This window comes from Microtus oregoni, unplaced genomic scaffold (genome assembly GCF_018167655.1).
Source record: "Microtus oregoni isolate MIOR12 unplaced genomic scaffold, Mior012 000017F_ref0000208, whole genome shotgun sequence".
Taxonomy (NCBI): domain Eukaryota; kingdom Metazoa; phylum Chordata; class Mammalia; order Rodentia; family Cricetidae; genus Microtus; species Microtus oregoni.
Window position 1 is genome coordinate 38,137,473 of NW_024543076.1, and position 23,195 is coordinate 38,160,667.

General features: G+C 37.7%; 1 protein-coding gene and 1 long non-coding RNA gene across 4 annotated transcripts in view; one reads left to right on the forward strand and one right to left on the reverse strand.

Moving 5' to 3' along the window:
* Il7 (interleukin 7) overlaps nt 1–17,197 on the reverse strand; it is a 39,209-nt gene extending 22,012 nt beyond the window's left edge. Inside the window, exons 1-2 of the mRNA XM_041667774.1 lie at nt 16,407–17,197; nt 10,161–10,294 (exon numbers count right to left, since the gene is read on the reverse strand). Coding sequence (XP_041523708.1) covers nt 10,161–10,294; nt 16,407–16,416 — 144 coding nt within the window. The 5' untranslated portion in view covers nt 16,417–17,197. The remainder of the gene's footprint in view (nt 1–10,160; nt 10,295–16,406) is intronic.
* LOC121458463 overlaps nt 1–23,195 on the forward strand; it is a 69,240-nt gene that overhangs the window by 17,593 nt on the left and 28,452 nt on the right. For 2 of the 3 annotated variants that reach the window (XR_005975842.1, XR_005975844.1), the window contains exons 2-4: nt 587–722; nt 9,178–9,294; nt 9,391–9,533. This is a non-coding gene — a long non-coding RNA (uncharacterized LOC121458463). The remainder of the gene's footprint in view (nt 1–586; nt 723–9,177; nt 9,295–9,390; nt 9,534–23,195) is intronic. The other variant, XR_005975843.1, reaches the window with a different exon arrangement.

Consider the following 23,195-nt stretch of genomic DNA (forward strand, 5'->3'; position numbering starts at 1 on the left):
ATATCTTTGCCATGTAATTTTTAAGATTTTATATACTTTAGTGTACTGTAATAAGGTATATTCAGTGATTAGCTTATTTACATTGTCAATGGCGAAACTGTAGCTACTGACATGGCAGAATTTGCAGTCAGAATAAAGTCTTCTGGACTGAAAGTTAGAGTCATGAGAAAAGTAAATTAGTTGACAGCAAAGCAGAGAGGGAAATTTCTGGTAGAAATAAGTGAATCAGACTGGGTGTGCAGGCACACCCCTTTAATATTGGCACTTGTGAGTTGGAGGCTAGCCTGGTCTACAAAATGAGTTCCAGAACAACCAGGAATGTTATACAGAGAAACCCTGTCTCCAAAAAAATAAAGAAAGAAAAAAAGGAAGGAAGGAAATAAGGAAGAAAGGAAGGAAAAAAGAAAAAAGGAAGAAAAAGAAAAAAAAGAAAAGGAAAGGAAAAAAGACTGAGTCAAGTGACTGCCATGGCAACCAGCTGCCCTGCACTGTATTGCACTTCATTTTCTCTTGTTGTATTGGATTTTGTGAGCACTGTCTTGTGCTGTTTCTCACCTTCTCACTTTTTCTCATTTTCCTCTCTCAGTTATCTTACAGAAAAATGGAAAGTGTCCCAGAACAGCTATCCGCATCATCAAGCCTGTGCTCCTGTCTAATGGGTCTTTTGTTATAGCGAGTCATGAGGTGTGGTGAATGAACTCCCGTGATGAGGTGTGCAGTTGGTGGGTTTTAAGCTCACTCCCAAATGAGAATGTTCTTAAAACCCTCTGCCCATCGTGCTATTCATGGAGTGGAAATTACTATGTTCCAAAAGAGCTGAGACTTAGAGAACTCAGCTAAATACTGCCAGTTTTTATTCAATGTATGAAACTATATTTATTTTATGATTTTAGACATTAAGAAAACATTTCAGCTTTCTAGGAAAACTAAGATTCACATATACTCCTTCCCTTTCTCAGCCTAATTTTCCCAATTGTGAATGTCTTATATTAGTGAAGCATCATCACTATAACTCATAAGCCAATGCTGAGTCATCTATAGCCACTTCCTTCATCCTTTGGGCTGTAAACTTCTGTAAGTTTTCCAATGTGTGTAAAAAGCAAAATTTAATGAAGACCTATTTATCATCCTGTTTTTTGAACATTGCATACTATTTAAAATTGTATCCAAAAACTTATCAAATCTAATAAAGCCCACAAGTTTTCTCCTTGATTATTTTCTGTGGCTTTCATGGTGTTAAAGCTTATGGCATTTCTTGTGCAGTCTGTCTTGCTAACTTTAAGGGGAATGTATGATCTATTTAATTTTATTTCCTTGTTTCAGGGAATATTAAGTTTTCAGAACATACTGTTTTCATTCCTTTAGCCTTATAGTGAATTTCTATAGTGTCAATTTATTGAATTTGTTTTGATTCAGTACTATGTTGGTTAAGGGAGGGGAACAGAGAAAAATGTATAGCTCAATAAAATCAATTAACAAAAGAAAATAAAAAACCTTTTAGTATTTTATAAACTTTAACTCCAACTACAGGGAATGGAGGTGAGACTCAGCAATTGAGTGCTTACTGCTTCTGCAGATGATCCAAGTTCGGTTCCCATCACCCATGTCAGATGATGCAAAACCAATTGTAACTCCAGGTACAGGTGCTGGAAGAGAGCATCAGCTTCCATGGAGCTGAAATTAAAGGTATTTGTGAGACACATGACATTGCTGTTGAAAACCAAGCTTGGGTCCTCTGCAAGAGCAGTATGTGCTTTTAACTATCAGCCATCTCTTCAACGTGACTTTGTATTTTAATTTTTATTTTTGTCTTTTTTAAATAATTTATTGTAAGGCAAAAATATTTAGCTCTTAAAAGACTACTTGCTTCCTTAAATTATACTGCATTCATTCACATTCTTTTAAAATTTTTTATTTATGGGCATTGGTGTTTTGCCTGCATGAGGGTGTTGGGTACCATGGAACTGGAGTTACAAACAGCTGTGGGCTTCCATGTGAATTGAACCTAGGTCCTGTGGAAGAAAACCCAGTGCTCTTAACCACTGAGCCATCTCCCCAGCCTCTCATTCATGTTCTTCTGTTCACATATAGGAAATGTTTTACAGTCCAGCCTACTTGGATATAATTTAATTTCCATTTTGGTCAATTTAATTTTTTGTTATTTGCAAACATTTAAACAGTATGTTCATAATTGTACTTTTTTCAAATTTATATTTTTATGTGTGTAGGTATATAATGGATTAAGGCCAGAGGACATCTTTTTTATAATTGGCTTTCTTCAACCTTTATGTGAATCTCAGAAACTGAACTCAAGTCTTCAGGCTACTTTTTAAATTGTTGAATAATTTTACTCATTCCTCTGAGTGCCTTGCCATCCCTATTTAGACATATTTTAAAGTAACAATTTATGATAATTTGATCTTTCATTCATCACTTCTGCTAACAAACCAATCAAATGCAACATTGAAGCCCACAACTTGAAAGAGTTGTTAAGTACAATAGAGTATCATTCTTATGGTAGAAATTTAAGGAAAATAACTCCAGTGTCAGAACAGGAAAAATGCACACCCAGAGACTGGGAAATGAGGCAGGGCCATGCTGTGGAATCAGTCTCAGGGAGATCAGGAGATGGCCTGTCTTGACCATATGGGAAGTTAACAACATGAATAGGACTATACAAATGGTACGTAAATGTATTAAGTGGTAAGGAATTTAGTGATAAGTGAGGTGAAGAAGAGGGGACTGTTAAGAGTGGTTCAGGAGCTCAGGATTCAATGATAAGTCAAATGCTAATGAATTAGCTAAGTAAACAGAAGCAGAACAGGCTAAAAGTGATACATAATCAGTTCACTAGTATATATAGTATAGGTGGCTAGATATTTTTATTGATATTCGAATTAAATGCTTTCTAAAGTTCATAGGAAAAGTATGGATCAAAAACTATTTGAAAGCTATAAGTGCAAAGATATTCAATCTGTGAAGAACCCCAGAAAAGAAATAGAGGCAAAGATGTAAGAAGTTACAAACCTGTTATTCATTAGAGTTTCATTTATAACACTATGGCAACATTTAATTGACAATAATTAGACTGGGCCATTTTCAGACACTGTGCATTTCTAGCAATGATGTTTTTTTGAAATATAGGCAGAAATCTGTTCTCATGACTAAGAATTCAACAGTGCAGCCATACCAGTGAGGGTTAAACAACGTGGTTTATAAAACACTTATAAAAGAATTCAAACTTACTCATATCAGAAAGTTCCTGGTACTTGATGAAAAGATTATATTCAACAAAATTAAAGTTATTTTTGTATTAAATAGAGACAAACAGAGCATTTCCTCTAAAATCAAGAATGATGTGAGGATGCCTACTCTCCCTCTGTTACTTAATATAGACCTTGAAAACCTAGTGGATGCTATGAGAGCCTATGACTCCATCAGGAACTGTAGTTCTGTTGCTTGTCACAAGACAAATACCAGATCCCTTAGCCTTTTATAGTTCCAGACTCCCACATGGCCCATACACCTCTTATACTTGATTTGAAGGAAACAGGGACAATCTCATCCATATCTTGCAGTTCAAGAATGGTGACAACCCAGTCTACAAACCCTGTCGCATTTTTACACAACCTGTAAATGTATCGAAGTTCTTTTCTTCAATCCATGGCCTAGGTTAGAAGCTAATATCACCCATGTTTATTCAGTTGGGAATGGGCAAGGGTGTGGGTGTGGATGCTGTACTTCAAGAACATCTCAAATGTTCTAGCATCACTGACACTTGCTATGCTAGACCTAAAGAATATCAAATAAATGTCTGGAAGCTCCAGAACTCTAGCCACCAGGATCATACCTTGTAGTAACATTTACATTTGTCCCCATGAATGCTAAAGATGATCTCTTCCACAGGCCATGGATCTTGTCGAAAGCCAATGGTGAAAAATTCACTGGTATCATTGTGCTTGTCTCACATGTTTTATAAAAGGATCTCTTCTTGGTTTATAACCCAGAGACTGCACTTTTCTGTATCACAGGAACTGGAGAAGATAATTCTCTGTTTTCTTCAAAATAGCTTCAGAATGATGGGTATTTAGCAACTGTCACTACCCATTCCTGTCTTGTGGTACTCGGAGACAGTTTTACAGATTGTGTATCAGCATAACCATAACTGCTGCCATCACATATCCAAGTGCCACAAGTGCTTGGTCTGTAGGGCCTGGGGGCATACACATTTAGAAGTCCACATTATCTTAAACAATGGACTATTGCATTTATGAGTCACTTCAATCTAGACCATCAAGGCACTTATAGGCTCTTTGTCATTGGTTACACCTAAAGAAATCACATGAACATTAAACATTTTAAGTTATCCAGAATCAGACAAAGCATTGACTGATACCTTACATCTTATTTAAATGAAAAATTGTCCTCAAAGAAAAGATACTCAATAAAATAAGAGAAGTGTTTCATTATATGTGCATAAGTTATTTCAGAGAAACTAAGATGCATGAAAAGCCAAGGAACTGTGATACCTCCAGTGAGGTACAGATTGATTCTTTAGGAATAGATCACAATTGGAAGGAAATCCATAAAACGCATGAAAAAAAGAATCAAAATAAGGAAGCTAAAGAAACACAAAAGGATGTGGATAGGTGACACAATGAAATGAGAAAAACAAAACCAAAAGCAAACAAGCAAAAAAAAATCATGAGCAGGAGAGTCAACATAGAAATTATATCAAGTCATCAGGAATCTTAGAGATGTATATTTCAGTCTTAAATTTAAAGAAATAGAAGAAACATAAGGACAAATTTCTAAACTTGGAAGATAAAATAACTAAAGAAAACAACAGAAAAATGAAGGAATAGAACAATTAATATATAGAAATATTAAAATGTTAAAATTGTACATAGAAATATTAAAATATTTAAGACACCATTAAGAGAACAATTACTTGTATTACAGAAATTTTAGAAGAACACACATATAGAAATCACTGAGAAATTTAACAGAATGAAAGTTAAAGAGTCCCCACATCTTTGAATTTGGGCACAGATAACCAGATCCAAGGAACTTCAAGGATCCTGACTGCACTCATTCAAACAAGACCTTCTCCAGAATAGTTTCATATTCAAAATATGAAAGTACAAGACACATAGAACTCTAAAACCAGTGCAAGAAAAATGTCACCTATAAATGAAACTTCATTAGAATGACAGCAGATTTATCCACAAAATTCACGTATGCCAGAAAGAAATGGAATGATACATTAAAACTCTGATGTGAAAAAACCTGCCAATCAAGAAATAAGTGTTTTCTAGAAAAGCAAAAACTGACAGAATTCACCACCACAAGACCAGAGTCCTTCACTGGAAATAAGGATGCTAACTACTATTCTGAATATACTACTGAACAAATTCATAGACAAAAAAAGTCACAAAAGAAAAGAATTAAGTCTTGAAGAAATGGGGATATCTTATAAAACAGAAAAAGAAAACAGCAAAATGACTAAAGGAAGCCTAAATTTATAGATAATAACCTTGAGTATAGATGCATGTAGGTCATCAATCAAAATACACAGATTTAATGAATGAATAACAACAAAAAAAGTGAAGCCTAATTATACAACTATATATCGAAACTCATTCCACTGGCAAAGGTAAGCAGAAGTTGAAAGTGTTGAAGATAGACAATGCAAAGAAAAATAAAGTGATATGGGTTATAATATGCTAATAAAGCAATCAATGAACAGAATATATAATAATTATAAACACATATGCACCCAATGCTAGATTATCCAATACATAAAGCAGACACTCATAGACGTAAGAGTAGAGATTCACTACAATGCTACTTAGTTGGAGACTTTAGCATCTGATTTTCACAGTAAGAAAATTGTTCAAACAGAAAATCAGCAAGTAAGAATTAGGGTTAAATCATATTATAGAATAAAAGGACCTAATAGGTATTTAGAAAACATTCCAACCAACAACACTAGAATATACATTTTCTTTCTTGAGACACAGAATATTCTCCAGAATAGATCATATGTTAGGTTACAAATAAATACCAGTAGTTTTTTTAAAAAAGTCATCGTATCATGTGCTTTTCCAGGCACAGTATAATCAATGAAAAGTGAGAAATCACAACAGGAGACACATTGTTATTAAGGATCCATATTATCTTATATCACTATTTAGTTTCCATATCTTACAAGAATAACTTTCAGCTTCCTGAACGTGATGTATCTTGTAAACCACACTTTTCACCCTATGCTGAAATTGTGACCCCATGATGTCCAGCCACCACTTTGCCTGATAAACTCCTAAACCTGTGATAGATGACTGCCCTTTTGCCTTGTGAAAACGTGTCTTCCCAGACACCTTGATGACCCTCCCTCCACAGGATGCATTCTTGACCTTATTTTTGTTACCTCCTTTCCAACAGTCAATTAACTCCACAGCTTTTTCCTATCAACCCTTCCCCTTCCTCATAAAAGGAACCTCAAAAGTCAGTGAAGGGTGGCTCTTGAAGATCCCAGTGTAAGGTGAAGCAGCTGTCTGGCCCGGCTCTTGTGTGCCTCTGCATGAAGTTCGATTAATGAAGCAGTCATGGAAATGGTTTTCCCTCTTAGGTCTAACATAGATCATATGTTAGGTTACAAATTAAATATCAATAAAACTTTTAGAAAAGGAATCATGTCATGTGTCTTTGCAGAGCACAATGAATTAAACTAGAAATCAATTAAAAGAAGAACAATATGTATCACAATCTATAAGACACATCTTTAGTTATTATTTAGTTATTGTTTATAATGATAAATGAATATATTAAAAGTAAATAGATAATTTCCAAATAAACACGCTAACTATACACTTCAAAGTTTCTAAACTACAAAATAAAGATAAAGTTCATAGAAAATAAACTTAAGAGAAAAATAAATTAAATTATAAACCAAAATAGATCAAGTAAATGCATTAATATTTTGAAAATATAAACAAAATTGGCAAATGTTTAGTTAGAGACAAAGGGAGAACTAAACCAGTAAAACCAGAAACATAAAAGGAGACCCTAACTGATGCACAGAACTGTGAAGAATATACTGTGAACAACTGTTACAAATAACTTGCCTATGCTAAGAAATCAGAAGAAAAGAACTGGAGAGATGGGTTAGGGTTAAGAGCACCAGCTATTCTTGTAAAGAACACACGAGGCCTAAACACGAGCTGAGCAGACCAACATCAGACACCAAAGCTGACAGGAAGGTGAGGCAGGAGACCTCAACCCTGCACAAATGCTGAAAGTGGAAATCTTCCCTAAGGAAGAACTCACCAATTGGTCATCTAGTATCAAAGAACCAGCCTTGAAAACATACATTAAAGTAACGTTAAACAGACCAAGCTGGTTATATTTAGGAACATATATGCATGTAACAACAATTGGTGACCAAAAAGGCCATGAATTTGAAAGACAGTAATAAAGGGAGGCTTTGGAGAGCAAAAAGGGGAGGGAGAAATGATCGAATTATAATCTCAAAAAAATTTCAAAATCAAATAAAAATAAATTAAAAATGGAAAAAAAACAAAAAAAACCAAATAACTTGCACAGCTAAAGAAATGTTCAGAAAGGGAGCAATCTATCATCTATCTATCTATCTATCTATCTATCATCTATCTATCATCTATCTATCTATCATCTATTTATCTATCTATCTATCATCTATCTATCAATCATCTATCTATCTATCTATCTATCATCTATCTATCTATCTATCTACCTATCTATCTCTCTATCTATCTATCATCTATCTATCTATCTATCTATCTATCTATTATCTATCTATCTATCTATCTATCTATCTATCATCTATCTATCTATCTATCTATCTATCATCTATCTAGCTATCATCTATCTATCTATCATCTATCTATTATCTATCTATCTATATATCTATCTATCTATCTATCTATCTATCATCTATCTATTATCTATCTATCATCTATCTATTATCTATCTATCATCTATCTATCTATCTATCATCTATCTATCTATCTCTCATCTATCTATCTATCATCTATCTATCTATCATCTATCTATTATCTATCTATCTATCTATCTATCTATCTATCTATCTATCTATCTTTAAGAAAGGTTTCTGTGTAGCTCTGGCTATCCTGGAATACACTCTGTGGACCAGGGTAGGCTCAAACTCAGATTCACCTGCCTCTGCCTCCTGAATGCTACAATCCTGGGGAACTAGAGTTACAGATGATTGATAGCCATGTGAGTGCTGGGAATCAAACCAGAGGCATTCTGGAAGAGCAGCCGGTGTTCTGAACCCTTAAGTCATCTCTCTACACTCCCTCGCCAATAATAATTTAAACATGCAAAACTTTTTTGTAACTAGCAATTGAAGAAATGTGAAGTAAAATAAATAGACAGCTTAACAGTGAAGAAGACTGCCTGATCTTTAGAGGACTGGAATTTGTGTGGCTTACAGTCACCTCTAACTCCAGCTTCAGGGGACACAATACCCCATCTGATCTCTGTAAGCACTCAGAGGCACTTACTTCACTCTCATACAGACACATGCAGATAAATATTACCAAAAAGAAATGTGATAAGAACATCTTTCTTTTTTGAGAATCCTAAACATTAAGTGATTTTGCTGAGGAAGAACAACAGATCACAGCAAGCATTTTATATACTCTAGCACTGATGAGGTCTCCTTCAGAACAAAATCTACTGAGGTCTGTCAAGCCTTTACCATGCTCTCAGTGACTAAATCTGCTCTGCAGTCTCTGCAGTAGCAATTCGTGGTGACTTTCTCTTCTCTTTTCCTCAGATTAACAAAAACATCTTTAGGATCACACTGCCATGCCATTACTTAGTTGGACCTACTGAGATTTCTCCCATGCCTTCTCAGTCCATCTTCATAAGAGTAGCCATGCCTTGCCACCAGGAGTAACATCATTGCTCTTGCTCTGGTTTCTGGTTGAATGTGTTGAGATAACCTACTGTATATTTTCAGAAAAAGATGTGCCATGACTTGGTTAAATAAACCTCCTCTGTTAAATTTACAACAGTTTCTTCCCTCAGTCCCCTCTCTTTACATTTTTTGCATATACACCTTTACTTGTTGACTGCTGTTGAAATAATACTATTTATTTCTGTGCACAGGTAATACAATTGAATCACATGTATATCATCTTGGTGAAAAAGATCAATTTAGAAGCAACATTTAAAGTATTCAATTTCCCAATATCATGAAATAGAAAACATAGAAAGTACTGAGTGGTGGGTATGCTTTCACTTCCTGTCAGTTGGCAAACAACATAGAACTTTATGTCCCAGTATTCATTAACCACTTTGCATTTTCTCTACCTCTTCCAGAGGCAAAACAGTTTTCCAAGGTACTAGTCCACTTCACTGTATGTAGCAGGGATATTAAAGAAGACCTTCAACAATGTCTTCTGTGTTTTGAACACTAGGGAATGGCTTTGTTTGCCACATAAGACTTCAGTTTGACTAAAAAGGTAAGTCTACTGATTAAATCAACCTTACATGATAACTTTTACTGTATTGTCTATGTGAAGACCACAAAGAAATGCCATCAGCAACAAAGTCCTGCAACAAAGTAGTGATTCTAAAAAGATTGCAAGACACAAGGTTTACTTACAAAAAACAAAAGTCTGTATATATACCAGCAATAAATACATGCAAGTTGAAATGAAAGCCAGCGTTATTTAGAATCCTGCTATAGTATGGAATATTTCCATAGAAGTCTACTGATTATGGATATGATTTGTATGGAGAAAGGTAAAAACTCTGATGAAATAAACCAAAGAAATACACAATCGGGTGGTGTGTCAACTTATGCTAATGTATAAAAGACTCGCTCTTAAAGATGGGAATTCATAGGCCTCACCAAATAAAATATGTAGATGACACTAGGCATCTTATACATTACAAGGAAGAATTTGACTCACACTTCTAAGAAAAATAATCAAGTTTGAAAAGCTGAAATATGGGCATGATTGCCGCTACTCACCTCCTTCCTGGTCAAGAATCACAGTGTGTCTCTGATTATAGGACTAAATAACAAAAAGCATATTCACATTGCCCAGAAGGTGAGAATGCAAGGAAACAAAACAAGCACGTACCAATTCATCGATGCTGACCATCAGCACACTCTCATATGCTTTACCTTCTTTATCTTGAATGTGGCAGTCCGATGATGTGACAGGCAACAGAACAAGGATCAGGGGAGGAATTCCAAAGATATATCTAAAAGAAACTGCACCCAACAGTTAATGAGCCCAAGGTAGATGCCACAACATGTTATACGAGGTTGTGTTTTACCGTTGTAATGAACACCTATATCTAATAATTTTAAACATACATCTCAATTCTCACATAGTACAGAAAGATCTATAAAAATGAAACAGAGACAGCTAACCCGAGCTAGCAGAAGCTCATGGACCCTGGACCAATAGCTGGGGATCATGTATGGGACCAAACTAGGCCCTATGAATGGGGTTACAGTTATATGGCTTGGATTGTTGTGGGGCGGGTAAGGGGGGGACTCTGGTGGTGGGACCAGGACTTACCCAGGGTTTATGAACTGCCTTTTTGGAGCCTATTCCCTATGGTGAGATACCTTGCTGAGCCTTGATGCAGGAGGGAGGAACTTGGGTCTGCTCCAACTTGGTATGACAGTCTTTGTTGGGTCCCCAAGGGAAGCCTTACCCCCTTTGAGGAGTGGATGTAGGGTGGGATGGGGAGGAAGAAGGGGGCAGAAGAAGCAAAGGGATGGGGAAATGGGATTGGTATGTAAAATGAAAAAAATTTACATAAACATCTCCTCCCTCCCCCACTTCTCTCTCTCTCTCTCTCTCTCTCTCTCTCTATATATATATATATATATATATATATATATATAAAATTTTCTGACAAGGGAAATCAAAGACTTCTGAAAGATATTCAGTAGGGGAGAGTGTGACAGTTTCGTCAGTTGGATTTGTAGCAAACATGCTGAAAAGTCACACATTATTTAAAATACATGAAAGATGTCATATGAATGCTTATTTATACAGAACATAGCCCTCACAAAGGCAAATCCAGTTCTTCTCTGGAGGAAGTGATGTGGGGGGTACCTCTTTGCTTCTGCACTATGGTGGTTCATTATTTGTAATGATGAATCTTTGAGAGCTTTACCTTCCCCAAACTCTGATCTTCTCCATATTTTATTATGTTTACACATATATTTTCACAAAGACTTAGATTCTGTTCAAGAATGCTCTCTCTTAATTCTTTTCATGGTAAGAATATCTCAAGCAATAGACTCATGCCTTCTCAGCTGATGGTTTATGATTGCTTTTTGTAAGACTTGACAATTAGAGTCAACTGTCCAATCAAAACGAATGAAATTTCAAATCACCTGGGGTAAATAATTAAGATGCAAACCAGGTGGCACCTAAAAACATTAAAGGCAACCTATTTATTCATGTGTCTGCACATCTTGCTTTCATAGTTCCATAAACTTGGTTGGGTTAATGACATACTTACCATGCAAAATCAAATTAGCATTATAACATGTAGTGCTCAGCATTATATGTGAAGCTTCTCTATTTGTCTAAACAATGTTTCTCTAAACCCAAGGAACTGACATTGACATCAGCCTAAAGACTGTAAAGTACACCAGAAATATGTCATATATTATACTATTGTCCGATGATATTTAAAAGTCAGAAGTGTTTACCATAAATTACAATCTAAGTGACTCATTTTTTTTTTTTTACAAGTAGAGAAAATGGGCTTGGTAGAAGTTTTGGTAACTCATAGAACCTCAACCATAGACAAAGAACTACAGGCAACTAAGGCATGCTAAGTACAGTAAGAAGCCCACACCCCTGAATTGGTTATCCATTACAAAGTCATTAGCCCTGAAAGCTTATATATACAAGTGACATTATACAGAATGAGCAGGTTGTATTTACATATTTATAAATATCTTTCTCTTCCATCTCCCTCTCTCTCCTCCTTCCGCTATATGTGTGTATGTGAATGAAATAACAAAGAAAATAAGGCCATGAATTCGAAGGAGTGTAATTGGGGTAAATTGGAGAGATTGAGGGAGGAAAAGGGAAGAAGGAAAATGATGTAATCATATTTTAATTTCAAAACCCCATAACTCATAGCTTCCCATATTTATATAAAACTAATACTTGATACTCTCAAAAAATGATCCAGGAATGGACATGAAATCTATTCAAAATTCTCCACTAAATAATTCATTTCAGATCAAAGATTATGATCCTAGGTGCTTTTAATTGGACTACTGAGCCAGGGGCTGTTAGGTAAATCTATTATCTATCTATCTATCTATCTATCTATCTATCTATCTATCATCTACCTTCTTATGTATCTAACACAAATGATAATCTATTTATATATGTATAGATATAAGTATATGCTACATATTTTATTATATATAACAAGAGACCTTCAAGTTAGCCTACTTTTTGTAGCACACAAACAACAGTTGCTAAGATTAGATGTTAACCTGAGTCTTCTACTTCATTGGGATTTGATTTTAAAATGCCCACAGTCACTTGATAGCATATTATCACACTGGTATTCGGATTGAAAGCCACTTCCCCACAGTATCAAACATCTACTCTTCTCCTATTACCTTTTGCCAGCCAGGATACACACTGATCAATTATTAACACATTTTATCATATCTATATACGTTTTTATAGCAACATGCTGTTTATTTCGTCCTTGGCCTTACAAGCTTCCAATACTTAGGCTTTGGGAGGAATAGACAGAGGAAAGAGATGGGGGATGTCATTTGAACTCAAAGAAGAGTGTGATGATGTTATTAATAAAGAGATTAATTTGCATCTATATTTAAATCTTATTTCAAAGGTCTATTTTCTGTGCTTTAGTAAGTTACTTTGTTTTACTTTATAAGATTACCAGTTTTCTTCTTGAAGCCAGTTTTCAATAATACTGTACTTCATCTGAACTTACAGTTCACTGGACAGCATTTTGTCAGTGCTCTACAGTGTTGGTTTGGTGGAATACGTTTTGCACATGTGTGCTACATGAAAATTTCAATTATAAAACTATTCTTAAAATACAATTCATTTCCTGTAGATCCTAACAATTAAGCAAGGTAGCTATTCACAGACCATGGAGTCTTTAAAATATAGATAATTGGGGGTTTTATCTTGATCTGACAATGGACTAAATGACTGACTAAATTGCTGAATTGCATTTAAACTTCCTATGCCTAATCTCAAACTCTCAATGATCTCTTAATGTATCTCTCTTCTCTCTCATCTCTCAAACACTTTAACTTTTCAGATTCTATACTATAATCCAAATAGAGAAACCCTTCACATTTAAATTGCCCCAGGCATAATTCCATAAACAAAAGGGCCCAAGATGCCTATCTCATAGGTTCCTGGCTCTATCCTCAATCGTGTGTACTTTCTTCTGTAATTCCAGTTGTTTCTTCCAAATACATGCACAAATTAAGAATTTTCTGATGTGAGGGTGTTTCTAACACTGTTGTCTCAATGGGAATTCAATATTTGCCATATCCTGCTTCTTTTTCTTTCATAGCACACTTCTAAGCCTGAACTTCTCATTAGGTCACAGATAAGACAAACTGGAGCAATACAAGACATGCATTGGCTTGTAGGATTGTCTGTAAATCTCCCGAAGGGTTTGAAACTGGAGAATTTGTTTTCAGTCGGGAATATGGTTAAACCAGAATGATAGCTGTCGAAAAATTCTTGTTGGTTTTTAATGTAAGCCAAATAATACATTCGATCGCCAGCTGCTTAAGTTATGAGGTCAAAGTGAACATAAATAAATTGGCTTCTTCAGTCCATCATATCCAGTCATTTATCAGTTTCCTTAATTGTTACTTTTATTTTTTGAGATTGCAAAATAATTTTATTTCTCCCATCCATTTCATACCCCAAACCTTTCTATATGCCATTCCTTACTCTATTTCAAATTCATGACTTTCCTCATTGTTGTTATCTAAAACATAAACACTACCTGCTCAGTCTGTATAATCTTACTTGCGTGTATGTTTTCCAGGCTGACCACTGGGATAAGCAGTTGGCATGCTTTTCCATGGGGAAGACAATTTCTCCCACACTCAGCATTTTCTGGATGCTTGCAATCCTTTGTCTAAGGCTGAGGCCTTGGGGGCTTTTCCCATCCACTTTAAGGAGTGTTCATTGAATGTTCTTTTGTAAGTCTATTTAAACAAAGAATTCAGTTCTACGGCCACTTTGTGATGTTCATGCAAACAGGTCATTAACATTTTACAGTGGAGAATCTGGAGCCCAGAAAACAATTCCCCAAGATAGTGTTCCTAGGAGAAATCAGGATTCACATCTGACATGCTCAAGTTGACTTGTCTGGGAATCCAGCTTTCAGCTACTCAATGAACTTCCTATAACTGCATGTACAAATAGTCAAAAGAAGTAAAAAAAAAAAAAACAAAAAACAAAACATTTTCTTCTGCATGAACATCACCAAGGTACTTCCTGATGAAGCTCTGAAACTATAGCATCTGGTTCCATTTCAAGGAAAACAGTAACTATTTGGACATAGAATAAAGTTATTTGTCAAGAATCAGGATAAAAACACTTCATCCCTGTGGGCTATGCACACTGGTTCTATGAAAGAACTTTCCATTTTTATTTTAGATGTATACGCAGTGATGTGAAATTTCTAATTCTCCTTTAGAGCTCTTGAAGCTTCCTACTCATTCCTAGTCATTCTGTGTTTCTCATGATTTCACTTTATTAGCAAATAAAATGTATAATAAAATTCTTAAGTGAGGCAGCACAACTGCAGGTCAAATAGTGAATCTTCATTTACTTACTGCCCAAAAAAGCAGGCTCGAAAGAAAGACCAGCATAGCACACAGCCTAAATGGAGCTTAAGCTCCTTCCTAGGGGATGCATTTTGGAACAAAAATGAAGAAATCCACTCACTTTAACTCAAGAATTAAACATTTTCATATTCTGTTTACTCACACCTTATGATGCTTGACTAATGTGGACAGGAAATTAAGCCTCCATATTTAAATTATACACCTTTGCTTTCTTTTGTCCTTTTATCTTCCCAGATCATACGTTAGTCAAGGGTTAAAGTCAGGAGTGAAAATAAGCGATTTCAGAACCAGGGGCATTGTAAAGGAAACAGGGACACGCTTTCTGGTTGTAATTAAATTCCTGGACGGGACGGCACCCTCACCAAGAGTACTTCCATGCTTCCTTGCATAGTCTCTCCGGTCTCCACACCTCTTATTTGGTTTCTGACAACTACTCCATTATGCCCAGTTCCTTGTTCTCTAATACCTAAAGGATGGAAAATAATAGGACTCAAAGGAGTGGCCTGGAAAAAAACGACACAGAGCTTCGGAAGGAAGAGCACTGGGCAGGCTCCCTGCTCCCGCACCCTAGCAGGTTCTAGGAAGTATTTACTGGAAAACATTTCCTCGAGTAGATCCTCTCTCCTCACATTCCATTCTGTTCTCATCTATGCTTTTTTCAGCATTTGTTTATTTATTTTAGTTCTAGCTACAAGTGGATTCCAGCCACTGTCAATTCTGCTTTTGTCCATTTTAGGTCCTTACTTATTTCAAGCAAATGCAAACCTGTTAGACTGATCAAGGTGCTAAGAATTTGTACTCATAGATACTTATAGTCCTATCTCCCTTTCGTAGCAAATATGTAGGGGGGGGGTGGGAATCCGGCTTTTTACAATTCCCAGCCGCAGGACTTGTGTTCCCAGCAAATAACGCAACATACAGCCTGGGTCGGAAACTCCCAGAATTACTGAGGGGAGAAGAGGGGGTTTTCCAGTGATCTGTCCTTTAGGGTTTAAAAGCGCATCCTCGGGAGCGACTCTTTCATTCTGCATGAAGTTGTGAGCTACCAGAGCCCAGGGACTCCCTGAACATAGGCAGCCTGTGAGTAACTTTGCGCTGTCAAGAAACGGGGAAGGGCTGCTTGAGCATGTCGCTGACTAGGGACAGAGTGTGACTGTTAGCCACTGACTACTGAGACCTGATGCAGGCGGCCACCGCGGGGCGACTCCTGCTCTGAGTCTCGGTCCGGGGATCGAAAGCCGGCGTCAGGAAGGGCTCCTCCCCGCCTACCCCGGGCTGTACGCCCAGGTGCCAATGTCTCTGGGCCACTGAGCTCAGCGCGGGTAGTAGTTGACCATGGGAGAGGCCGTGCTCCCAGCCGGTCCAAAGTGCAAGGCCGGGCTATTCCCGGACGTGCGGGGGCGGGTTGCGCGTCCCGGAGTGTCCCAGAGTCCCCGGCGCGCTAGGCGCACCTACGTGCGCACCGGAGAGCAGCGCTTACCATGGAACATGGTCTGCGGGAGGTGGGTGTAGTCATGATGACTGGGACTGCAGCAGGAGCGAGCTCTCAACACCCATAATCACGCCCTGGACCCCGGTCATCCGCCGAGTGGCCGCACGCCGGTACTGGGCAGGACAGTCTCGGCAGCTGGCTCCTCTCACCCACGCCGCGCCTAGTCCATCCATCCCAGGAGAGGCCGCATGCATCACCCGCTGGCCAGGCGCTCTGACTTTGCCATAACTTCCGTAGGCTCTGCCGGCAGAGTAGGCAGGGTACTTTCAGTTTCTACTTTGCGCTGGGTCTTCAGGTTCAATGTTTGGGTTTTATACCCTTAGCGTCTTCCCCATGCACCTGGACCAGGATCAGTGGTCGCTGCAAATTTCGAAAGTACCTCAGGAGAAGCCAGCTGGCCTTCTAGATCAGAGAGATTCGGCTAAAAGGCTTTCCAAATGACTTCTAACCGCTTTGGCAAGCCTGGGAGACTGGGAGCTAAAACCACCGGTTGATAATATGTCCACAGAAGCCGCAAAAGTGCAGCAGTATGAAGGCTCGCTATTGCAAGTCAGTTCCACTGAGGAGGCGTCGCTGCTTCTGCCGCTGATGTGGCGGACGTTGCCAAGTCATCTTAAAAAAAAAAAAAAAAAAAAAGGAAGTGAAGAACGATTAAGAGGGTCACGCCCTCTGCCCCTCCAAGCTCTCTAACTAGTTTCTTTCCTTCTTGTCTTCTGTGCAATGCACCTGCTCAGGTGGGACTTTAAGGAAAAATAATTCTTGTGAGCTCACCTAGTATAGTTGGTCAGTGGTATTTTAGAAAATTAAAACTCGTTAGGTAGGGGACGTAGAAGTTACTCATAGTAATTGCTAACTAACCCCCACAGGTGCTTTTACCTGACATGACTAATAAACTATCAATCTTGATTGCTTTATTCAAAAAAATTTTTTTTGTAGTAGGTGTGAGTCACCAAGGTGATTCCTAATTTACTGCTGTTTCTCATAAGCAGCAGAGACCTTGCTCAGGTGAAGGTGGGTAGAGCAAACCAACAGCAGGAAAGATCAGAGATCTTGCTGATGGTTTTCATTTGTCTAGCATCTGATCTATGCCAGTACTGTGCTGAACATTTTACGTGTACTGTGGCATCTGAAGCTTTCTGTGAGGCATACCATTTTCTTATCTGCAGTTCAAAGACAGATGTGGGAACAGAGGCTTCCTTGAACAGAGCTATGTTAACACAGTTGGCCTAATTAGGACAAAATCCTCCTGCAGGCTGGCTTCAAAGTCTCCTTCCATCCTCCCCTGTGTAAGAAAAGTCCATGAATCCTGCAGTGTAGACACCAGGATACTTAGAAGGAAGGTGATTTTGGAGTGCTGGGTAAGAGCTTCAAACTCTCTTGTGGTGTAACAGTGAAAAGACGCAGAGGGGAAGGAGTGAGAAGGGACTGGCTCTCTGCTAGAGTGTGAAATGAAGAGGTTCAAACCGGCTTGGCTGTGCCTTCTGCTGTTGTTCACATTCAATCTGTAGACCCGTGCTACTAGTGCTCTGCCTGAATTAATGTTACCAGGTGACTACAGAGGCTGATTAGGGAGGTTTCCACAGTGTCTCTGGTTTCATCCTCTAACAGCATCGGGGAATTTGAGAGCACGTATCATTTTTATTAACCTAAAAGTTTTATTGATTATTTGGAAATTTCACATACTACACCCTGATCGCCCTTCCTTGTCACTGTTCCCTGTTTCTGCATTCCTTCATGAGTTGGGCCCTGTTCTTTTGGGTCCTGACTGTTCTTCTCTGCAGCCTTTCCTCCCTGCTCCCCAGACAGCTCCCCTCCACTGAGACGGTTTACCTGGGATATGACTAGAATTCAATATTGCCGTGGGACAAGAACTATGCCGGTGAGAAAATGCTTTAAGGAAGGACAATAAAGATGTCCACAAAAGCAGGCAGAGAAATCAAGGAAAACAGGGGAGAGATGGCAAATGAAATCAGGAAACCAGGCCGAGTGGGAAAACTCATACACTTCCAAAAATGTCACTGAAACTTCGGAAGTAGAAAAAGAAGAGGTTGCAGCGACTGTTAAAGATTAATTCCATAAACATGCCCAGGTCTGTGATAAAAATACGCAACTCCCTGGCCCTGGAGTTGAAGCAGTAACAAGCTGCTCTTGTTCTGAGAGCCGCCCCCTGCCCTCTTATGCTGTTGGGCTTTCGGGGGTAGAGTCAAAGAATGTCTATCAACAATGAAACAAAGGGGAAATCCTTTTCCTTCCTGGTGCAGTCACCAGAAAGACGGACAGAACAAGACTGGTTTGTAGGCAAATCCTGAGGAGAAGGAGGTGAAAACAGAGGGCCAGGAGAGGAAAATCACTTTTTTTTTTTATAGGATTCTGTCTGTTCCTAAGTGTTAAGAGTGTCTTCTGAAGAAAATATTTTGAAAGCATTTGGAATTTTAAAGGTTATTTTTAATGAACACTATTGAACATATCATATTATGGGAGGATTCCAAGAAAATTGCCATTTTGAAAGAATCAATACAGATTCCTAAATCAGTTGTTTGCTTTATAGTGTAGACTGAACATACTGATGGGCAAGAATAACTGTTTTATGAAGTTTTAGAATATTGATGATGAAATAAGTGAAGCAGGAAGCCAGGCCTGGTGGTGCAGACCTGTAATCTCAGCCACTCAAGAGTCGAAGGCAGGAGAAATAAATTTTCAGTTTTTGCTTTGTAAAATTAGTGAGACCATGTCTTTAAAAATAACAGAGTGAAAATAGGGCTGGGGATATAGCTCCATGTTGAGGGTTTGTTTAATTTGCATGAACCCCTAGGCTCCATCCCCAATATCATAAGAAGAAGGAGGAGAAGAAGAGAAGAAATAAGACAGTTATAAAAAATGGTTAGCACTGAGTAATAGGAAATACTAAAATAAATGATAGGATGCTGACTTAAGAGAGAAAATTATTAAGGTTAGCAAATGTCTTTTTAACTTTTGCACTTTACAATCATTAATCAAATAGTCAATTATTAATCTCTCTGTTGCCCAGGCCTGCCTTGAACGGGCACTCTCTCTTTAAGCCTCCTGACTATTGAGATTCTATGCATATACCAACATTCACAGTGAAAATTTGCTTTTTTGACTAATTATCTATACTCATTTTCTTGACCATGTAGGACATCTATCTATCTATCTATCTATCTATCTATCTATCTATCTACCTACCTACCTATCCTATCTGCATATCTGTGCTCTATGAGATCTAAACTCTTATGTTGTTCAAGGGCATTTGCTGAAGTTTCTATGACTTAATATTTGAGGCAAAAAGATTAAAATAGTAAATATTTCAAACACACACAAATGCATAGCTTCTGGAACCTATGTTTTTTTTGGTTGTTGTTTTTGTTTGTTTTTTCGAGACAGGATTTCTCTGTGTAGCTTTGGTGCCTGTCCTGGAACTAGCTTTTGTAGATCAGGCTGGCCTCAAACTCAGTGAGATCCGCATGCCTCTTCTGCTTCCGGATTGCTGGGATAAAAGGCGTGAATCACCACTGCTTGACTGGGACCTATGTGTTGAGAGATCCAGTCTTGGTCTACTGTTATGGCCATAGATAATTTAAATTATCTTGTATCTGGACAAGGAGACTCTTCACTTTTTCTTGAGCTTCATGAATTTAGAGGCTGAATTGACGATGCTCACATGAATAGCAATGAATGTCTTTAAGGTGGCTTTATATGGAAAAAGAAATGATGTCAAATGTGTCATTTAAAAACTCAGTGTGTAATGAGAAAAAAAAAAGGGAGACACAATTTTAACCAGGGAGTAAAAGAGTCTAAGACCATTTTATTGTGAAATGAGTGTATAAGAGTACTAATCCACCCTTTCAAGAGGAAAACTGCAATAATTTCCTGACCTATAATTTTAAATCAGATATGAGCTTTATGTATTTGCACAGAATGAAATTTGGACATTAGAAAATGGTATTTGAGCCTCTATTTATGTGTCATAACTTTTTCTTGTTACATTCTGGAATAAATCATAAATTGACAATGCTACTACATTTAGATTTGATAATATTCAGTTTGGAATTTCTAATCATAGTCGTATCCAGAACATATTTGTTCTTTACATCACTTGTGAGATTCAGCTAATTTTATCAGATTTTAACAATGGCACAAAAGGAGCTGTAAACTGTGTTTGCTAAAACTCTGTAAAAATATCCCATGAAACTATTCAATTTTCGGAAGCCATACTGGAGTTCGAGAATAAACATATTTAGTTAAATGGAATGAAGTCCAAGGATAGGGCCAAAGACTCTCTGCTTTGGCCGCTACAAGACTGAAAAATGAATAGTTTTTTTTTTTTCTGAAGTTTCAGTTAGAAATGAGGAACTCAACTCTGTTGAGAAGTAAATGCAACATTTGAGGGATTGTTAGAGCCATGGGAACACAATGAAGTTCATGAGTGTAGATGCTAAAATACTGAAGTCATAACACATGTGGGGAAAGACCTAGCGCCGCAGTCCCTGCCGAGTAAATGGGGGAACAAAATGTGTGCCCACCAACAAAGCCAACACAATGGCAGCAAAGTAAGAAAGTCAGAACTTCATAAAGCAAAGGAGGATGCATTTTCAAAATAGTAATAAGTATCTCCCAATCCACAGAGTGTGAGAAAGAGGGTAACTGGAGCACATGTCCCCTGTTCTGTTTCGTCCTGAAGACATCCACACAAATGGAGCAGTGCAGGTCTACCTAGAGGGCATGGAAGTGAGGGAATAGAATGGGGAAATTTTCAGAGATGTTTGGTAATGATGAAAACAGTGGCCCCAGATTTCACAAACGGACGCAGGGGAAGTTTTCAGTTTTGAGACGTGTCGAAGCATATCTGCATATTAAATGGAAAAATTAGGTTCTGCAATAGTGGGAAGAATGGACTTGAGAAACTAAACTTACCCGATACTTTTCCTACCCTCCGGCTTAATTTCTGGCTTTTATAATTTTCAACAATAGAATCTGCTATGTAACAATAGTTTTACAACACTTTGAAATATCCCCTGAACACTCAGACCCTGTAGGCATAGGTATTGCTTGGTCAATTATTGCTCATGTTACCTTTTAGAAAGAGTTGCCATAGAGTAAGAAGTTTGTTTTACTTAGTTCATTTGTGTGCTAATGAATATGTGGTTGAGAGTTGGGGCTTTTACAATATCTGTAGATCTGGGAAGGGATTATGCCTTAAATCTCTGCCTTTTATAAGGCTAGTCAATGAAATTGTACCTAAAACAATTTTTTCTTGGAAGGAGTTTGAAGACTATAGAAAATGTGTTGCTTAAAACACTCAGTTACTTCCTTCTGCGCTGCCCAGCTACTGTTTGAAGATACCGTGCCGTTGTGCACTCTCGGATAGCTGCTGCGATCCCAGTCAGTCTAGAGTCCTTTGAGTCAGTAGATTGCTTCCAGAATCACATGCTATACCCATTTATGTCTGTGGGTAAATGGAGAACTTGAACAAGTCTTGACCTGCTTTGATCACAGAGATCAGAACTCTGAGTGAAGTTATGCTAATATCCAGGAATGTTAGAATCCCAACTACTGACTGGCAATTATATGCCTAAGATTCTGGTGTAAGTCAGTCCTCACACTTAGCAGAAATTTAAATATTCTCTATTATGGAAGGCTATCTCATTTAAATACTTTTATTGTCACATTAGAGGTTAGATTGATTTTCTTCTCTTTTCATTACACCAGGTTTATTCCAAAATATTTGTCATTACTTTAGACTCTTGGGATAATCACGACCTCTTATATGTGATGTGGATGGCAATAATGACATTAGTAAAGCAGTCTAGAGAGATATTGTACCTCCATGAGTTCTTAGGTCCTGCCGTCGCACCACGATGTGTGTCAGTTATCTGGCACCCTAACTGCCATGGATGTAAGAACCAAAAAAAACTGAATTTTCAAGAGACAAAAATACTAAGTGATTGAAGCTTTTGTGACAGAAAATGATTTCTATAGACAGATAGTAGGGCATGACATAATGCTGGAATATTATGTCCTATGAAGAGGTAGTTGTTTACTTTGATTTCCTGTGTCTTTAATTAAATTAGTAATTATCTTGATATTTAACTAGAGGTTTTTTAGTCATGTCTCTTCCTTTATATATGTTATGGTGTGTGTGTGTGTGTGTGTGTGTGTGTGTGTGTGATTTGCTTCCTTTAACGTGTTAACTTGTATACCTTTCGTTCTCTAAACCCCTTATTGCAATCTAGGGCTGCAGGGACGGCCATCAGGTAAATTCTTGATGTGAAAGTCTGAGAACCTGAGCTAGGGTTCATAGACAATGGTGGCCTGTGGCCAGTGCTTCTGTGATGAGAAGGGAGACAGAGACAGGAGAATCCCTTGGAAGCTTATGAGCCAGCAAGCCCGGCTGTGTACTTATGGAGACAGCAAGAGAGTGTCTCAGAAAAGGAGGAAGCCAGGCACTGACAGCTCAGGGCCTCTATCTCCACAAGCTCTGTCACATAGCATACCCCCCCCCCCACACACACACTTACACACACACCTAAACACACATATGAAGATAAATTTTAAATAATTTGTTTGTCAAAAGTGAGGTCTCAACTTGGTGGGGCAGACTGGGCACCGGATGTAGGTTGGGGGCAGGACTGAAAAAGAGAAAAGAAATTAATATTATTATTAAAAAAGAGGAAAAATTAAAAATAGATCTCTTTGATGGTAATTTTAAATTAAACCAGATTACTAAATTTCTAAAACAAATTTTTTGAATATTTGAAG